The following is a 19661-nucleotide window of genomic DNA, read 5'->3' on the forward strand; positions in this document are numbered from 1 at the left end:
ACATCTTTACAAGCCAGGATCAAGTACTGTCTGGGTTGTGGGGTTTTTAAAAAATGATTCATCCAATACAGTCTGATAACCTGCAGCAATAACATGTTGTTTTAAACACACACATAAACATTTATGTCAGCTTTCACAACTGGCCAGGAATGCCAAGTTTCCCTTGTCTGTATATCAGTTATTATCATGTCAAACACAGTTCATCTAAGAAGGATTCCAAGGCCCATTCACACAAGACAGACCTGATTCTGTGTAGATGTGCCTATGGAGACACAAAACAGTGGGCTGATTTATGGAGACAGCCGCTGAGCTTCATGTAATGGCAGAGAAACAGAGAAAATACAGCTATGATCTTAATACATTTATTTATTTAGCAAACATCTCTAATAAGCTGCTGTTTGAGACCATAGCAGCTTACATTAATGCTAGCAGCAAAGTTTGGGTCAGGTGACTGCTTGCAGGTAGGTATAAACTGAACTGGAAGAAATGGGATCTGTGGGACCAATTCCAGACAGTAGCACAGGGAGAGGGCTTTTCGGGCTCCTGACAGTTACATTATCCCTAATGCTATTTAATATCTACATGTAGCCACTGGGAATGATCATTAGTTTTGCAGCAGGCTGCCATCCCCATTCTTATGACACCTCAGCTCTATTTCTGCAGAGAATCTACATCAGGAGAGGTCATGCAGGCTCCAGACCAGGACCAGGATGCAGTGGTGGGATGGAGGAAGGAAAATAAGCTGAGCTTGAGTCAGGCAACTCACTATGTCAAAGACATTGGTCAATTGCCTGCCATGGATGGAGTTGCACTCCCCTGAAGGAGCAGGTACACTGTTTGAGGGTGCTTCTGGATCCAGCTCTGTCACTAGAAGCCCAGGAATCATATCTCTTCTATGTTCTATGTGATGCTAAATAAATCCAAATTTGGGTAATTTTAATCATCTGAAAGATGATTAAATCGGAGAATTTAACAATGGGTAATGTGGCTTTGGGAGAAAATGCCCGTTGCTCTTGATAACTGAGACCACCCCGATGTTTCATGAATCCATCAAGCAGTAATTGGGGGGAGTTCATTGTTTCTAAAATGTTGAAAATGGAGCCAGACATGCTCTAAAAAGCAAATTAAATAGTATAAATTGGATTTGGTTTCTTCCTTTCCTTTTCTTTCATCACACAAGTTTTAAAGGAAGGAATTAACTGAGAAGGGTAAGTTAATGACCTAAAGGAAAGAAAAAGATCTGTGCACACTTACTCTCTAAAGAGCCCCATGCTGCTTTTCCATCTAAAAGGCCTACTCTCAAAAGCGGGGAAAGTGACTTTCTGTATCTGTAGTATTACTGTATGGCTTCTCCTCAAAAAACTCCAAAGTCACATGTCCAGAGCTTCAAGCATCCAAACAAGAATGGAGAAATTTGCTCCCTCTTGAGTGAAGTGACTCCAATGTTTAGGCTGGAAAGCAACCCTTGTTTTTGTCCAGAGAGGTAGTGATTTAATCAAGGCATTGTTGGAGAGAACTGAGAGAACTTGTTTCTGTTTTGTTTTGTTTTTACTGACCGAAAGGCTTTTAGCACTTTAGAGATTTGTCATTCTATTCAAAGCAACACACTCTAACGACAGCTTGAACCTGAGTTGTACACTGCCTGCCAAGAAGTGTCTTTCTTCATTTGATACTTTACACTGACGTATTGCACCTTGGAGTGTCTGCTTTGCTCCCCAAATGGTGAGGGAAATTCAAAGGTATTATATAAAGTAATAGAGACATCCTCATGTGGGACCACTCAGCCTAGAACTACGGATAAATAATGAATACAATAGAGTCAAAGCCAATTACGTAGTCATTATCACCTTGCCATTGCAAAGGTGCTTTCCTTCAGCTTCATGTCTCGAAGTCTGGTGTGTGGCTTTTCTGACTTCTTCTACGTACAGTGACATGCAATGTTGGAGGCAAAGCCTAAGCAGTGCTGTTGTTGGGTTGTCCCAGTTGCATCTCCTTTTATCTGAGCCCAGTTTATTGAAACCAGTGGCAGCTTTTCAGGTCTCCTGATGGAATCCATTTGCCTGGACAGTGGTACCTCTGGTTAAGTACTTAATTCGTTCCAGAGGTCCGTTCTTAACCTGAAACTGTTCTTAACCTGAAGCACCACTTTAGCTAATGGGGCCTCCCACTGTCGCTGCGCCGCCAGAGCACGATTTCTGTTCTTATCCTGAAGCAAAGTTCTTAACCTGAAGCGTTATTTCTGGGTTAGCAGAGTATGTAACCTGAAGCATATGTAACCTGAAGTGTATGTAACAACTTTGGTCAGCCCTCATGGCCCTTCACTTCATCAAATCTGAGCCTCTTTGGAAAAAGTTTGGACACCACTGCTATGCACATTATATGTTAGCCAAACCTAAGCATTAAGTTTGGACATAGGAAGCTGTCTTATATAGAGTCAAACCACTGACTGGCAGCAGCTTCCCAGGGTTTCAGATGAGCCCGGCCCACCCACCCACCATATCTGGAGGCGGCCATGGACTGAAGCAGGAATCATCTGCCCCCCCCCCCCTAAAGATTCACATAATGCTTTTAATGCCACTGGTGTTAAGCTGCTCTTCAAAGGCAGCCATATGTGACTGTGCCTTTCTCCAGTGTAGCCAGGTGGCAATTGGGCATAGTAGTATCTGGATACATAATAAGAGGCTTTCACCCTTGCATAAATCCAGGCATGCCAGAAGAGATGTTATGTACTGACTGACAGCTGGAACTGTCTATCTCCCAGAAACCAGGCATTGATAATCATTAAGACAACCCCATTAAGTTCTGACATAATGTCAGCAATATAATATTAGCTCTGGTCAAGTGATGCATAGGAAAGGTTTTAAAATCAGAAAATGTCTTGGAAGTACTGGGAATTAAATGTGGTGCATATTGTTTAAATACTTCCTTGTGTTTTTCACTTGACCAACAATGTTTTGGGGTGTTAAAAAGGTGAAGGTAAAGGTACCCCTGACCATTAGGTCTAGTCGGGGACGACTCTGGGGTTGTGGAGCTCATCTCGCTCTATAGGCCAAGGGAACCGGCGTTTGTCCACAGACAGCTTCTGAGTAGACAGACTTTATATCAAGCAGCTGCTAAATTTGTAACAGCATATAGCTCTAACAATGTGTGTGACATTCAGCTGTGTGACACTGCAGCTTTTCATGTTTTCCCACCCCTATGCATTGATTCCATTATTCAGTTATTTCTGTGAATATATTTGCAAGTAAAGAAAGCATTTGTGGATACTGAATGCCATCATCTTTGCTTGGCTTCCCATGCGGAAAGTAAGTTGGCCATTCTCTCCCTGCATGTTAGTTAAACTGAAACCAAACCACATTGTCTTGTGTGCCTGCAGCCTGGTTCAGATGCTTGATGTGGTTTCCTGTGGGAGCTAGATTGCATTGAAGGGTTGCTAAACTTTTGAACGGCGTAAGTGACAGGATTTTGTGCAAAAGAAATAAATAACTTGTATTATGACATGCTGTAATTGTCATGTTTAGCTTGCGCACACACACACACAGTGTTGTTTAATTTCCCAATGGTGAATGAGAGGGAAACAAAGTCTTATTTTTTCCAAAATGGATTCAGACCCTAGCCAAACTGAGCAGCCTCTGAAGCACTTCAGACTGAGGTGGGTCATTCTGCAAACTGGGATCCAAACTGAATCTTGTGGTCAGTGCACAATCCTAGTATATAGCAGTCAGGTGCACCAATACCCTGTTCATACACATTTTTGTCCTGGCTAGTGAAGCATGCAGGTTTCAGACAGGAAAGAGGCGAAGGTGAGCAAAGGAATCCTTGGCTCGATAAGGCGTGAGGCACCCTGGTTGCAGATGGTTTTGCTGCCTCTCATATACAGGAAGATCAGGGAACGTCTCCAGGACAGCAGCTTGCAATCAAGTAGCAGACTGGGCAGCCACAGTTTCATTCTACACTCTTCTACCAGAAACATGGTCTCCATCTGTTATTTTCTTCTCTGCAACCCTCACACTTTGAAACAGCATAAGAATGCATGGAAGTTTTCTAGCCACTGGCCTTCACACAATCCACCATTTATAAGCTAATCCTCCTTAGTTAAAGAGCACAAGGCCTGGTAAAGCTTCTGTGTCCACTTCTCTTATTCTTCATTGTCCACACTGTCAGGGAGAAGCTGAAGAGCTAATCAGTGTGTAATTCAATCGGTGTCCAGGCTGTGTCACAGCACAATGCTTAGCCTGTAGTGCCACGGGTTAAGTCAGCCAGCTACTGTTATCCTCGGCAGCAGGTGTGAAGACTGTCACTCGGTATAATTGTATGTTACCACTTAGTTGAGTTCCATTGCTGACGCTACTTCACTCAGCACTTAATGAGTGTTTTTCCTGCAGATGCTGAGTTAATTGTAAACTGCTAACTGTAAAAAGGGCTCTTCAGATATTATGGCATTGCACTGGGAATTCTTGCATCATATTAATGAGGGCAAAGAAAGACAATCTCATTTTGATAGACATTGCCAAAATCTTTCCAGTTGCTTCCAAGTCCTCATTTCCTGACTTCGGACAAATAAGTCATAACAAGTGACAGTATTGGTGTGTGTACAGTTCTGGAATTGATAGTGAAGTTCACATTGTGATTTGGACATTTCCAAAACCTTTGATTTGATCAAATTCTGGGAAGCAGGGTGATCAAAGAGGTATTTTCATTAGAACAGTCTGATTTCCTGATCACCTTTACAGTGTGTCAGTATATACATTGTGAGATAACTATGATTACAGGTATTTGCAGTCAATTATAAAGTGAATAATCTGAAAGTTTCTCTAAGTAGCAACCATCTTGCTAATTAAAACATTAGACAAAATCATGGAGGATAAAGATATCAGTAGCTACTTAGTCATGATCACTCAAGAGGCATGCCTCTTGAAGCCAGTCATAAGAATAACAATGGGAAAGGGCTATTACACGCATGTTCTTCTTGCAGAATTCCCATAGGCACCTGTCTGGCCACTGTGGGGAACAGGATGCTAGACTTGACAGCCCTTTGGTCTCATCCAGCTGCACCTTTCTTATGTTCTTAAACAACAAAGAGTCTTGTGGCACATTAAAGACTAACAAATATATTCTATCATAAGCTCTCATGGCCCATAGTCTACTTCATCAGATGCAAGAAGTGCTGTCTTGAGTTGTCAATGCAAATGTATATATATTTCTTTACATGGCTAGGGATAGAGAACTATAAACAGTGAGATCTGAAGGAAATGAAATGTCTCATGCTTAGAATAGCTTTGCATCCGTTGGTCTCTAGCAAAGAGAACAATGGTTTTGAAACATGTCTTCAAAATTATCAGCACTTTTGACAAATAATGCTCTTCTGTACGTAAAAAAAAAAAGCAATCTGTATCTGCAAGGAATTGGCAAACGGGGATGACAGCAAACTTTTACAATTTACAAATAAAATCTCTCCCTCCACTCTTTGTGTAATATGTAATAGACAAAAGAGTGCACTGAGTATTTGGGATACATGCAGAGCTGATACACACCTAGCGCCCATTGTTATATATGCATTTCATTTGAATGTCAACCCCTCCTAATGCATGACCCAACCACACATAGCCATTTGTTCTTAAAGCTATTTTTCTTTTATGCAGAAGTTTTCAGGGAAATTCTGTTATTTTTGTCCAAGTAATACCAATGCTGTACCCTGGCTTTCGTCAAAGGTAAGCCTACCGAAGCTTTCAGCATTGCCCTTGCAGTGCAGAAACCGCTCCTGACAGATTTCTACAGAAAATACTCTTATTTATCTGCCATGTAATCCTTGGGTGATGATTTTCCAAGTAAAGATTTTAATCATCAGAATAACTAAAACTCCTGCCCTTTCCTCCTTTAGAATTCAAGAATTACATGTAGAGATGGAATAATTGTGAACATTCCTGCTCTTACACAATTTCTCCCAAGATAGTTGTTAAATAAAGTACCCATATACCGGTACCTGGAGTTTTGGACCTGATCAATCTGTCCTGCCTGTCAGCCATTTCTTATGCTGTTCCAGTCTTTTCCCAAATACCATAATATTTGGTTTTATGAGGTTGAGTTTTCCTTAATGTAAAGATACAAGATCCATTTCCATTTTCAATGTTCTCCATTTCCAATTTATAATTAAAGTTACTAGTCAACTGGGGAAAAAATACCAGCCCTGCCTAGTGCATAATCTTCAAAAGTAAGCAAGGGAAGTTTTTCATGGCATAGAGATTGTGAAGTTTGACACCTGTTGGCAATGGCTGCAGATCAAGTTGTAAAAGCCACTGGAACAGGATCTGGTAAATAAAGAAACTTTGGTAACCCAAAGTGTAGGTGATACATCAAATTAGAAACAAAATGGAGACATTCTGAAAACTGTAGAAGTAAAGGAAACTGGCTGCACCATATAAAGAAATATATCAAGACTACAGATGTACTTAGCTGTTGTCTGGTGGTGCTTTTATCTAGGTGGTCAAAATGCAATATGACCGTCACTGTAGGCATATCTGACAAGTCTGCTTTTGCCTAGAATAAATGGTTGCTTGCTGGTTTGCTCTAACTCTGTTTCCTTATCATCCGTATAAAGAAAGTCACTGCAGCTCTCTTCTGATCTAACTCAGAAGACAGCCTTGCATTTCTTCCCTCAAAGGGCCCTCTCATCTATGCTTTGGTTCTTCGCACAAAGGCATTCAACCTGGTTTTCAATTGTACCACCTCATTTTGCAGGTGAGGTCTCACATCATGGATGATTCTCTCACGACAGGGGGTGAAGGGGCGGTATTCCTTTCCTTCAAAAACCCAGAAACTTAGGGGGGGGGAGCCATTAGGCAGAATGATGCTGTTGCCTCAGGCAACTGATTTTTGTTTCATGAAAGGGCAGCAAACTTTCTGTCTTTCTTTCATTCCTGCTAAGGACAGGGAGAAGTGGTTGTGAGATTTGCTGCCTGATATGCCATAATAACTTGCAATAATAACTTGACCGTTCTTGGGTACTATGCACCTTGACTGCCGTGAGTCTCCATTTTGCTGCTTCACCTCAGGCAACAATGTGCCTTGGATTGGTCCTGGTCTTTGGTTGTGTGTGTACCCATCTCTCATTAAGATGGGTCTCTGCCATCTGAAGTGGAACAATCCACACACGTACTTACCATCTCAGTGAGGAATAAGACAGAGTCATGATGTTAGGAGGACAGACATATACAACAAGGACCTAGCCCTTCATATTGGTGATAACAATGCACATTAAAACAGCTGCCAGAGGATGGATGAAGCACCTGCTGTGGAGAGCAGCAGCTGGAGTTCATTTTGGGTCCAAAGGGCTGGGGCCAAGCAGACAGGCTGCATGTGCACTAATCCAGCACCATCACCACCTCCACCACTGACAGGTGCCCCCTTGAAGAAGGAAAACTATTTGGGGAGGAACCCAAGTTTTATAAGAAGAACAAATCCCCAGCTGGCTTAATCAGCAGGTCTCCAATTACTTCAAGGGAATTATAGTGACTTCCATAAGTGAGGATATGACCCGTTCCCCTCCAGTTGCTGCCTTGGCTCATTGCTCTTCATTTTGCTATATTATTTCTCTCCAGCTTAACTGTGAAATGATTTTTTTAAAATTATCATTATTTTGTAAAACACTATATAACTAGAATACGACTCCATTCTCCTCTAGTTAGTATTATCACAGTGTGCGCTAATTATTGGCTCCTTTCCCCTATGAAGTCATACTCTGACCATGCCATGCAGCCCTTCACAATGATGCATTGAGTAGATAAGTGTGGCAAAGAACCTCTGAATGAAATATTGGCACAACAAGTGTTCCCTTAGAAGAAGAAAAATGTGACCTTGGCAAATGTAAGAACAACATCCACAAAGAATTCTGTGGTAACTGTCTAGTAGATGACCCAACTGAAACTCCTGGAGTGGAGGAGGGTGGGGATTGATCACAGAGAGGAGGGCTGCCAATGTCTCAACTGGTTCTTAACTGTATTTTAACCTGCAACTATTAGGCAGGTGTGAATGTTTATCTCCATGCTATGGAAAGTTTCAACTTCTAATTTTTACCTATCTTAAAGCCACATCAAGTGAACATTTGAAACGTAGGCACTGCTGATGGAGAATATTTGTCTAGGGTGAAGTCTAGAGAAAGACTTAGCAAACAATTGGCTGTCAGGTCCCTTTGAGTTGCTTCTTGGTAAAATTTGTCACTCTCTTTAATATACTGGACAACCAGGTACTGGTGGTGGTTCCATTTTGGCTTCTTTGGGTGCCTTCCAGCACATGGGGATCTCCAAGCAAGAATACAAAAAAGGACAACAATGCATTGAATGGAAATGCACCATTCTCCACTTCAAATACTCCTGCCAAACCTGCTTTCCCCTATACTTGCAAAACAGCTTTTCTAGGCTTGTGTTATATGTGTTTTGTGAATACTGTAGACGGGGTTGTCAGGTAAGATCGAGTGGCAGCCAACCTTAAACAGAAAACATATAATGGGAGAAGCATAATGTTTAGCTACACAAACCAGAACATAGCCTTTAGCTCCACAAATAACCATCTTTAAAAAAAACAAAAAAAAACCCTCATTTCCTTTTTGGGGGGCGGGGGAAGGGAAGTCTGACAAAAGTACCTTACACTGAAGACTGAAACCCAAACTATAAAGTACTGACACAGTAAATCTGGCTCAAATCTGTTTTTGTAAAATGTCATTGGCATAAATTTATATAAATAAATTATATGCACAGAGAGAGAGGGGGAGAGAGAGAGAGAGAGAGAGACTGGTAAAATAAATTCAGCTTGTATATTCTGCAAGCAGTTATGGATCTGTCTTGGAGGTACATTTGTTTACACTCAGTGTGGATGTGCCAGTGTACTGTAAAATGTGTCACACTAAGCTTGAAAGAAAGGACATCAAATGGTTTTAGGTTTCACGGGTTTCTCTATATATAAACTACTGGTTTCAGATTATGCAGTAAGGCCCTTGGATGAGAACTCTGGATATAATCTACTGAGAACATGTATTGTGCAAGTTATGTTGGAATGAATGGGATAATATTGCAAATGCTACAACAAACATCAGCATCAAATATATATTTTACAAGCCATCAAACATGAACCAATCAACCACTTCCTGGAAAAGTCCCAATGGAGATACTGGCACAGGAGGAGCAAGGAGACAGAAGGGGCAGCCCACATTCTCCAGCAAAGCAAAGAACAAGGCTGATGGGTAAAACAGTCCTGTTACCTATTAGAAAAGAAACACACAGGATGGTGTTTTTTCCACTTAAAGGCAGCAAACGGTCAATTGGAAGAGATAAAAAGTAGCATGTCTTAAGGCAGGAAATTCAGTTCCAAATCTCCCTGGTTTTGGATCTAAAGGACTCTCCAGCCACCACAAAGGGACAGATCTAATAATAATCTTATTGTAATCAAAGCAGCATTTCTGTCTTAAACATACTGTGCATAAGGAGCAGGAGGCAGCAAACGACGTCTTCTCTCATAGCAAGAAAGCACAGGCAACATAGCTGTGAAATAGGGACCTGCTGCATGACAGCTCCTGGCCTACAAAGGGAATCTGGAAATTTCCCTAAGCCCCCTGTGGGCTTTCCAAGGTTATATTGGGGGGGGAGGTTGGACTGAAAATGTAGAGCACACTGAGGTTTTAAGCTGGGGTGGGAACATTTGGTCCTTCAATTGTTGTTGAACTATAACTCCCATCAATCCCAGAGAGCATGGCTAATGGCCAGCAATGATGGGTGTTGTAGTTCAGCAATATCTGGAGGGCCACAACCAATGGATGGGGCTAGTTGGATGGCTTTGCCTGAAAAATGAATGTGAGAAACAAAACAGTGCCTTTAAAATGAATGTGATAGGCAGACAGAACTCATTGTCCCTACTGCTGCTGGTGATGTCCTTGTAGGCATCTGGCCTTGTGGCTCAGATCTCTCCTGCATCCTAATCCTCTAATGGTGATGAATGCAGATGCCAGGTTCTAGCCATGTGACAGCGGAGAGTTGCTCCTGAAAATAGTGCAAATGCTGCTATGGTGCTTCTGTGTAGTCCATCTTGCACATTCCTGTAGTGGAAGCTGATGAGTTTTTTGGGGTGCAGTCTGAATACAGAATGAAATGGGTGGAGGAAAATCTCAACCAGGCTGTCTTTCTTCATTAGGTAGTAGAGTCCCAACTCTCCAGCCAAAACAGTGGTTTCATGCCTGCTCTTCCCTTGAAAACAGGTTATGGCCCTCCGGAAGTTTGTTCATAAGCCTGCCTACTGACTCTGGAAGCAGAGATTTGCCCAGGCAGATCTCTCTACTGCCCTTCAACAGAGAATACTGGAACAGATATTTTTAGGAAGCTGGCATAATTGACATATTCATTATTAAACTGCGACATAATGAAAAGGAGAATCAAAGGCTGTGTGCAAGCAGTAAGGGAGGGAAATGTTTTCAGCAGTAATTTTAATTGCCATGTTCTGGGTCACTTTTAGTCACTTGTAGTACACCCAACTAGCCCAAGTATCAACCCATTCACTTTTTTTTAAACTACAGAAAAGACATCCTAACATCCTAAAGTGGTTACAAATCTGGTGATTCATAAGACTTTCACACTGCATTTGACTAAAAAGAAAAAGAAATCTCTGCACCATAAAACTGAGCTTTGGAGAGCAGCTGCACATCTTCTCTGCCAAGTGGAGATGCGGTAACTAATCCAGAAAATGAACAGAGCAACCGTCTTGCAGGATAAAGAACTTCTTGAAAACAGGCAACAAGTTCACATGGGTATTTGAGTAAAAGATGGAAACTTTTTCTCCTCTCCGTGGATATTATTAACACCACGATCATGACTTTCTTTGCCCACGCAATTTGGCAGAGCAAAATTCCTGGTGTTATTCTAATGGAGAGCTTTTCCATACCTAAATGTGATTATCACAGGAATGGTGTGACATGGGAATGACCCGGTGTCATCTGGGCTTCAGGCTTCATCCTGACTCTGACAGAATGAAAGCAACAGGGATCGCTCGTGTGTGACACTTGGATCCTGCATAGGTTGGCTGTGCACAGGCATGAGGCCAGGGTGCAGGCAGCTTGGGGATCTGAGCCAGTGCAAACATTTCCTAAGAGTGATATTTAAAATATTCAGTCTCAAGCATCCCAATGTGTACTGTGCTCTGCAGGCAGAAGCTTGGTGGAGTTCAAGTGTTTTGTGCCAGCACAACCCTTTGAGAATTACAGCTTGGCCAGGCTGTGATCTTATGTGTGCAACCTTAAAAGTTCTGTGGGAAACCATGGTATTCCCTCCAAATGTATTTATCAAGGGTCTTTTATTTTAATACATACAAAACAACAACAACAACCACTCCAGTTAGCCTGTGTATTTTTGACTATTGTCTTAGACAGGGTTCCTCATATGCCTACCCTGTGCAAACATGTTAGCATGAAAGTCTTCAAAAGGTGAATAACTTTAGTTTAAAATGTAAGGCATTGGTGCAGAAACACACACATCCCATCGCCCATCCATGTGCATTTGAATGTTCTCAATTTTCATGTGATAATTTAAGGTATTTACTCGAATAATTAGAGCATGTAATGGGATTTATGCAAATGAAATTATGAATTGATAGGGAGTAGTACTTTTTTTAAACAAAAAGTAATTCAGTAAGCATAAGCTGGTAGAAACTCAGTGAACAGAAGCTTATCACATTTGAAAGCTACCTAATCACACTTCTGGTTCGTTGGATTCTGAACATTCCTGTGGGTTCTTTTTCTTTAATAGTTGTTTTTTCTTCTCTTAATGGTTGTTTGAAAAACTTCAGATTATTACACATGATAACGTAAATAGGTTACCACAAAACATGGATGCTCGGGGTTTTTTTTTCATAATGCACTTCCCATGTGTTGCTCTTTTAAAAAGCTGCCCAAATCTCAGCAAATATTCAGCATGCAGCCAAAAGCTTTAGCTTACCCTCTATCTCAGCATGGGGGCAAAGAGACAAGAAGAAAAGGGAGGGAACCACATCACATAAGTCAACAATACATGTTTAGGTGCTAAGGGTATTTTAAAAGTTTTATTGATTTTAATCGTTGTTTTTAATGATTGCATACATACATATTGCAAGTTTGCATCACCAAGATATACTTAATGGATCTTGCCAGGGCTATTTACTTAATAAAAGAAACTGGTTTATCCACCCTAGCCGTCCTCTATGGGCCAATCTTGCAGGAGGGGTAAAGGCAGCTGGAAAATTGTAAATGACAAACAACAACAGCAACAAACAAAACAAAACAAAACAAAACAAAACACGCCTTCTGCACTCCCATAGTTTAGAACAGGACAAGAGTTCTGCAAGTGACTCACCAAGGGAACACAGGAAAGAGTGGACAGCTCTTGTGTACTTGGTGCTCTCCTCAATCAGTAACTGTAGCACTAAAGCAGAAGGGAGCTAAAGAGATAAGGAAGGTTTAGCCGAGCAGCCACTGACTTGGATTGCATACATGCTGGCTGCATGTTTAAATAGCAGCAGTCAGCACTGTGACTGACATAGTTTCTATATGGCTTGGAGATATGATCCTTGTGATTGATCACTCTCAAGCCCTGCCTGAAATTGTTTGTGCTCCAAGGTCAAAGATGGACTGTAGCTCAGTGGCAGGGCATCTACTTTAAGTCACTGACTGGAAGCAACCTTAGGCGAGACATCTGCACAGATTGTGCATTGACGGGTTCTTTTAACCTCACAGGTAACTGAGGAGAAAGAAAGTGGGACTGAACTAGTGAAAAAGGTCTTGCTGCCATATATTTAAAAACCTCAAGATTTAGTCCACTTCGCATAAGGCAAGAAAATCCCTGTTGTTGACCATGCAGGCATTCAGATTATCTGTTTACAAGGTGAACCCATAAAGCATAATGCTTGACATCTCAATGGCAAGAGAGAATGGTACTGATTTTTAGTAAAATATGCTCAACTGAATGTAGTAAAATTCACTGCATGAATCCGAAGTTTGTTGCTCCTCTTTCCCATTTCTCACTTCTGTAATCCAAATACAGAAATGACATAGGCTAGGGCTATTAGATCTCTGTTTCCTGAATTGTGCATTCACTTTAGGGTGTACATTTCCCCCACCACTTTCTATTCTGTGATATGTTCGGAACTTCGGATAGCAACCTTCACGAGAGCTGCTTTCCAGCACAGACTGCGCGATCCTATGCGGTGTATAGAAGTATTCAAGAAAACCTTTCAGCGAGGCTAGTTCCCAGGTTAAACGGGCACAGGACTTCAGTCTTGGAAAACGCGCAAGAGTGTGCAAAACGGCATGATATAACTTAGGAAGGGTGTGTGCGTGTGAAGTCTCGCAGCGGATGCAGGTCAACGTGCCCCTTCAAGCCCGAGAGGAGTTCTGTTACGGACCGTTAGGCAGCCCTGTCCTGGCGGGAAAGGGCGTGTGGAAGCGGGCCCGCCCGCGGCCAGGTGCGCGCCAGGTGCCAGCGACCCGCCCTGCCTCTGCCCCTTGACCAGGGCGCTGTCTATATAGCCGCGAGGAAACAGTGAGCGCGCGCGCGCCTCTTCACCTTCTTCCCTTCACGAGCTGCTGCTTCCTGGTTGCTTTTTGTTTTTTCTAAACCCCACACTCGTCTCTTGTTTGATGTTCCAACTTCAGGCAGCTCCTCAGTGACGCGGCGGCCGCCCCGTCGTGCCTTGGGCCGGCGGCTAGACGGAAGGCGAGGCTGGCGGTGAGGAGGCACAGCAGCAGTAGTGGGCCATGGCCGAGCCGAGTCCGAAAAGGCTCAAGAGCGGCCTGCCCTTGTGCGCCATCCACCGGCAGGGCAGAGCTCTGGGCAAGCTCGTGAAGCAAAACTTCCCGGCCGTGGTGGAGGAAGGCCTGTGCGGAGTCACCGGCGCCCTGCTGGACGTCTCCTACGTCTTGCAGATGCTGGTAAGGCCACCGCGCGAGCAGCGACCCGATTGGCGCGCGAAGGCAGGCCTGAGGCGAGGCGCTGCGGCTCCTTCGGCGCTCCGCCAGCGTCTCTTTCCTCTGCGTGTCTAGATGCCTCTTTTCAGGGCCACAACGAGGGCTCGCTCGGGGTTCGCCTTTTCCCATCCTGCCTCACCTGGGGCCTCTTTTGTTGGGGTTCTTTCTTTCCTCATTTCTGCTCTGCATTTAGGTCTGACTTGCAGGTCCACGATAGCCAGTGGCACAGTGCTCCCCCCCCCTGCACAGTACCGGCACTTCTTTATTGTGTTGTTAAAAAGTGTGACACTTACTGTAACAACTTCATGGTGATTACCGGCACCTATTTTTCTAGGAAAAAAAGCACTGAGATAGCCATTGCTTGAGTTCTTCTTCCCAAGCCGCAGCCATCAAGCAATGGATATGCTGCTATAAAGTAGCCCACGTTAAAAGGGGGGGGGGGTAAGGAGAGGTGCACACCTTGGGCTACAATTCAGACCTTTCCCCATGTTTTCACAACATGGGGGGAACCCTTCTAGTAACCTCATGTCATGGTGTGTGGTGGCTAGTTCATGGCAAAGACACACTTTAAACATTATTATGTACATCTTCTGGAACTGCTGTTGTGATTCTGGTTTGCATCCTGTGGAGCTGTGGCTAAAAAACTTCTTCCTTTGCTGGATACAGCTGAGGCATGGCTTTTCTTCTGTATTGAACCAACATCTGCTGAGGTCTTTTGCTACACATAAAGTGACTAAATCCCTACTCTTTCCACATGGGTGTGCCTGCATCCATACATTCGGCTGACAACATTATTAGTTCATGAATAATAGCTCAGTTGGTTAGAGTAAGGGGCTGATAATACCAAGGTCCCAGGTTCGATCCCCATACGAACTCTACAATTCTATGATTGTATGATTCTATTCCATCATGTATACTCCTTTGCCACATATGGTCCTGTCCTTAACCTTAGGATGGAGGCCTATTCCCTTCCTTCTTGTCACTCTGCCATGCCCCCATTGTGTTATGGAGCTCCCACTGCTTTTCAAATGCCCTCTCCTTCACAGATGCTCCTTATGTAAACCACCCATCCTTCACATGCAGAACCAACCTCTTTTGGGGTCATGTTAAAATGCTCATGTGTTGGAAGGCTATGAAATCGTTTTGTCCACTGGGTGACAACTGGCTGTATACACATGGATTGTACACAGCTGGATGGATGTATGCAGGATTATTCATTGTAACACCAAACTAAATTATTAATATATGTCCCCCAAATTTCAGGTTTTTATTTCATAAGGCAGATGTCAGGCCCGTTTTACTTGCTAAAAAATAAGATGACCTGTTAAATGAGTCTGGTAGGCAACTGATGATAATGAAGCTACACTGATTATACGGTAGAGCAAGAGAATCAAGGAATGAAGAGCAGGGATGGGGAAAGTGATGAAGCAAGGGAAGAAAAACTGACTCAGAACTTAGTGGTGGGAAGCTGTGACAGCATCCTTCAGCTGTCACTGCATTCCTTCTAAAAAGAGAAAAGGCGAAGCTGCTGACAACACTGCCCTGATTAGATATAAGGATCACAATTCAAGATGACAATATTCTCAGAATATGAGAACATATTTTTCCAGCAAAAACAATGAGGAAATGGGTGAATAATAGCCATAAAGTCCCATCTTCCCTGTGGGCACAGAATGTCCTTGGGCATTTGCTGGAACTTAGTATGAATCTGGATCTGTTTCTTTCATATTGTTAATGATTTTCTTCATGTTTTAATGTGGTTAAGACATTAGGGAGTGTTTTCTTATCTCATATATCTATCTGATTGGCCACTGTGAGAACAGGATCGTTGACTGGATGGGACATTGGTTTATTTGCTGGGGTTCCTCCTATGTTCCTTTGAAGTTTGAAGGAGGTTAAACTTGGTAGGCAGTAAAATGAAGAGGCAGTAACCTGAAGTAAGCTGAACATGAAGAGTGATCCAAGACCTGATTCTTACATTATGGAAGTGACATCGTTTCAATTCTCAGATGATTCCATTCCACACACTGTTTTCAATAATGTAAGAATTCAGAAACCATGTGGAAAAATCAAGCTCATGTGGTAAGAACAGCAATAACACCAGGGGCCAGATCTGGAGGATGGGGTGTGTAAGAAAGCAGTAACATGACACAGGATGTAACTATGGGAGAAGAATGGCAATCATGTTGCCTGTATATCCCCCTGCATACTTTCCACTCTCGCAACTACTACTCCAGAGGCAACAGCTTCTAACTTTCTGCAACAAAAGAAGTGACAAATGGTACAGCCTCTAACATTCCTTATCCTTACAAATATCTACTGTAGAAATATACAGCATCCTGATTCAACCAGAGATCTGCATGCATAAGCAGTCTTGTGTGCATGTTGCATTTGGATGAGCATCCATATTCACATCATCATGTGTGCTTGAGTCCTCAGACAGTGACTAGGTGCATCTTTTGATATCAATGAAAATAATGCATCTGTATCATTTCCCTCCCACCATCATTCCCCCCTCCAATTCAAGTACTTTCAGCTTTTTAAAAAACATTTCAGATATTTCTGCATTCTGTAAAATTAACAGGGTTTACCTTTTTTTGAATATAATTGTGCTAAATCAGATCCCAGTCACATTAAGGCATAAGTGAGGAGTATGTGGCTCACCCTATGTCATTGGACTCCAACTCCCTTTATCTCCAGCCAGAATGGGGTGGAGAATGTTGGGATGTTGGGAACTGTTGCCAGTGACATGGGGGGGGGAGGCTTTAGTCTCTCTTATCTGGAATATTAGTAAATTTTCTAGAAAACTAATTGCCCATAACTACAACTAAAACAGGTTATATGGTCTTTTGTCTGATGTACAAGTCTTTTTTTTTAACTTAACATACACATACCTCAGGGTACCTGATTTGAAATATCGTTTCTACCAATGGCAAAAGCAAAAGTTTGTGTTTTACTTTTAAAATATATAGGTTTTCCAGAAATGTTTTTTTCTTCTGCTCCTTTGGAAGTTTAAACCTAAGTACTATAAACATTATGCAATATTATTGTACTTTGTATGTGAACTGCAGTGGGTGTTTTGTTTTCTATTTGAAAAATATAGGGTGAAATCTTTGATCATTCTGACATGGCTTTACCAAATGTTTCTAAATTCTTCTTGGACCACGCTAAAGAGGAGAGGGAAGCAGCAGAAGCTCTCATCCAATACCAGCATGACAGGGGAGGCCTCTACTGTACCAGAGTTATCCAGGTATGTGGCAAAGGTTTTCCTCATGCCAGAGGTTGGACTTCATAAGATGTATGTCTTGTGTGACAGATCAAAAGGGAACTCGCACACATATCCCTTACAGTGTGAGCTACATCTGCATTTAGCTACATCTTTTCTCATGTTAGCCTAGAAGCATAAAGCAAAGACATGTTTCTATCTGTCATGTTTCCGCATGACACCTAGTGGGTTTCATGCCTCTCACAGTGAAATGATAGGGTCAGATTTGGAGCTTAGCTCCCCCCCCCCCACACACACACAAATTCAAATTTTCTTTTTAGACATCAGTCTTATTGCACTTATTAAAGAGGGGTTTTTTTTTAAACACCACTGTAACCATGATTTCAGTTCCTCCCCCACTTCCAGAATGTGAAAGACATATGCCAATATGTTAACAGGTATAGAAGTGCTTTCACCCTGCCATCTCTTGCAATTTGAAGCAAATATGTATGAAAATTATTTTGTTTTTCTGCTTGAAGGCAACTAATCTGGAAGACCCAGGACAATCCATATCTTTTGAAAATCTGGCAAATTCCATTTGATATTTGTTTAATCTTATCTCTTGTGGACATCCTTCCCTATGCAAGTGAGCAGCACCCAAATGAACAGCAACATTCCATGCTTTTAGATCCCATCCTTCCTCCAGGGATCTGAGGATAGAGTACACGGATTCTCTTCTTTTTATTGGAGCAGGTTCTCTTCTTTTTATTGGAGATCTGCATGGATCAATGTTACACTCATGCAATTTTATGCAGCTTCGTAGCAGTATGGGTTGCTACAACCCATTCTAGGCTTTCATTACTTTATTGGCAATGAACATATTTTAGGGATCAATATTATCCACACCAATTATACAAACACTTGGCTAACATATCATCATATAAAAGCTGTAATAAACTTGGTGAGCTACCTTGTGTGCATATATTACTTTTCTATATCTGTATCCCACAAATCTCAAAGATGTTGCTCAGAAGACAGAGGTAAGAGCATTACAGCACAAGCAGTAGAAAATGTGGTGGAAACCATTGTAACTTCTACTATTTGCCATCTTTGTTCTGTTCTTTGTGATTCCAGAAACCACCCAGTGTGTTAGTAAGCGGTGTGGCATCAGCTCTGGAAGTAGCCCTAGTACAATGGAAGATGATGGCGGGCCATTTTGAAGAGCTTTATGCTCTGAGTATCAAGAACTCAGACCCTCACACTGCAAGCACAATTAAGAAGCAATTTCTAGCACCCAAGATACAGAAGATCAAGCTGATGGGAGATCTAATTACCAATGCTCGTAGGCTTAGGAATGCCCAAGATAGCAGAGGTGACCTTGAGAACTATCTTATAGACCGTTTGCAGAAAGAACTAAAGATTGGGACCCATTCAGAAGCTCACTGCAGTCTCCATGCACCATTTCAGAAATGTACAGGAGCTGCAAATGGGCTACAGCTTCTGCGAGAGGAGTACCCTCAGCCCAAGAATGGGATAAGGCCAAAATACCAAGGCCAGTGTTGCTCCCTCTCTCAGCCTCGGTGGAAGGGCTTGCGGGAAAGAGATCAAAGGCAGGAGCACAAATGGCATTAGATTGGCTGGGATATGAAGTATGCCACTGCTGAGCAGTGTTACGATAGTCATACATCTCTAAATTGTCCCGGAATAGTTGTCTATAGGTTGACATGATTTGTGAAAACAGTCCCCACAAACAGGGTAACTGTACCATCATGATTTGGTCATTGTTGATTATTTTGTTCATTATACTATGTTTGAAAAAGCAGTTATTCCACCATGGACTGCAGTCCTTTCTATGAGTGCAGGAACTCCTTACCTTCATATAAAAGCTATATTAACTCTTATCTACAATATTGAGCTCTAGACCAGGGGTCAGCAACCTTTTTCAGCCGTGGGCCGGTCCACCATCCCTCAGACCATGTGGTGGGCCAGACTATATTGGGAGAGGGGGCGGCAGAAAGAATGAATTCTTATGCCCCACAAATAACCCAGAGATGCATTTTAAATAAAAGGACACATTCTACTCATGTGAAAACACGCTGATTCCCTGACTGTCCACGGGCCAGATTGAGAAGGCAATTGGGCCGCATCCGGCCCACGGGCCTTAGTTTGCCTACCCCTGCTCTAGACCAGGGGTCAGCAAACTTTTCAGCAGGGGGCCAGTCCACTGTCCCTCAGACCTTGTGGGGGGCCGGACTATATTTTGAAAAAAATATATGAATGAATTCCTATGCCCCACAAATAACCCAGAGATGCATTTTAAATAAAAGGACACATTCTACTCATGTAAAAATACACTGATTGCCGGACCATCCGCGGGCCACATTTAGAAGGCGATTGGGCCACATCCAGCCCCCGGGCCTTAGTTTAGGGACCCCTGCTCTAGACAATCATGTATCTCTCTAGTATAGTCAGGCATTAGGT

General features: G+C 42.6%; 1 protein-coding gene across 1 annotated transcript; it reads left to right on the forward strand.

The window, feature by feature from the left end:
• The first annotated feature begins 13744 nt into the window (after window positions 1–13744).
• On the forward strand, window positions 13745–19094 carry LOC117049157 (ferritin light chain-like). Its single transcript, XM_033153860.1, has 3 exons — window positions 13745–13939; window positions 17079–17225; window positions 18315–19094. Exons 1-3 carry the CDS (start codon window positions 13766–13768, stop codon window positions 18810–18812), a joined length of 819 nt encoding a protein of 272 aa, XP_033009751.1. The 5' UTR covers window positions 13745–13765; the 3' UTR covers window positions 18813–19094.
• The last annotated feature ends 567 nt before the right edge of the window (window positions 19095–19661 follow it).

This window comes from Lacerta agilis, chromosome 1 (assembly GCF_009819535.1).
Source record: "Lacerta agilis isolate rLacAgi1 chromosome 1, rLacAgi1.pri, whole genome shotgun sequence".
NCBI lineage: Eukaryota > Metazoa > Chordata > Lepidosauria > Squamata > Lacertidae > Lacerta > Lacerta agilis.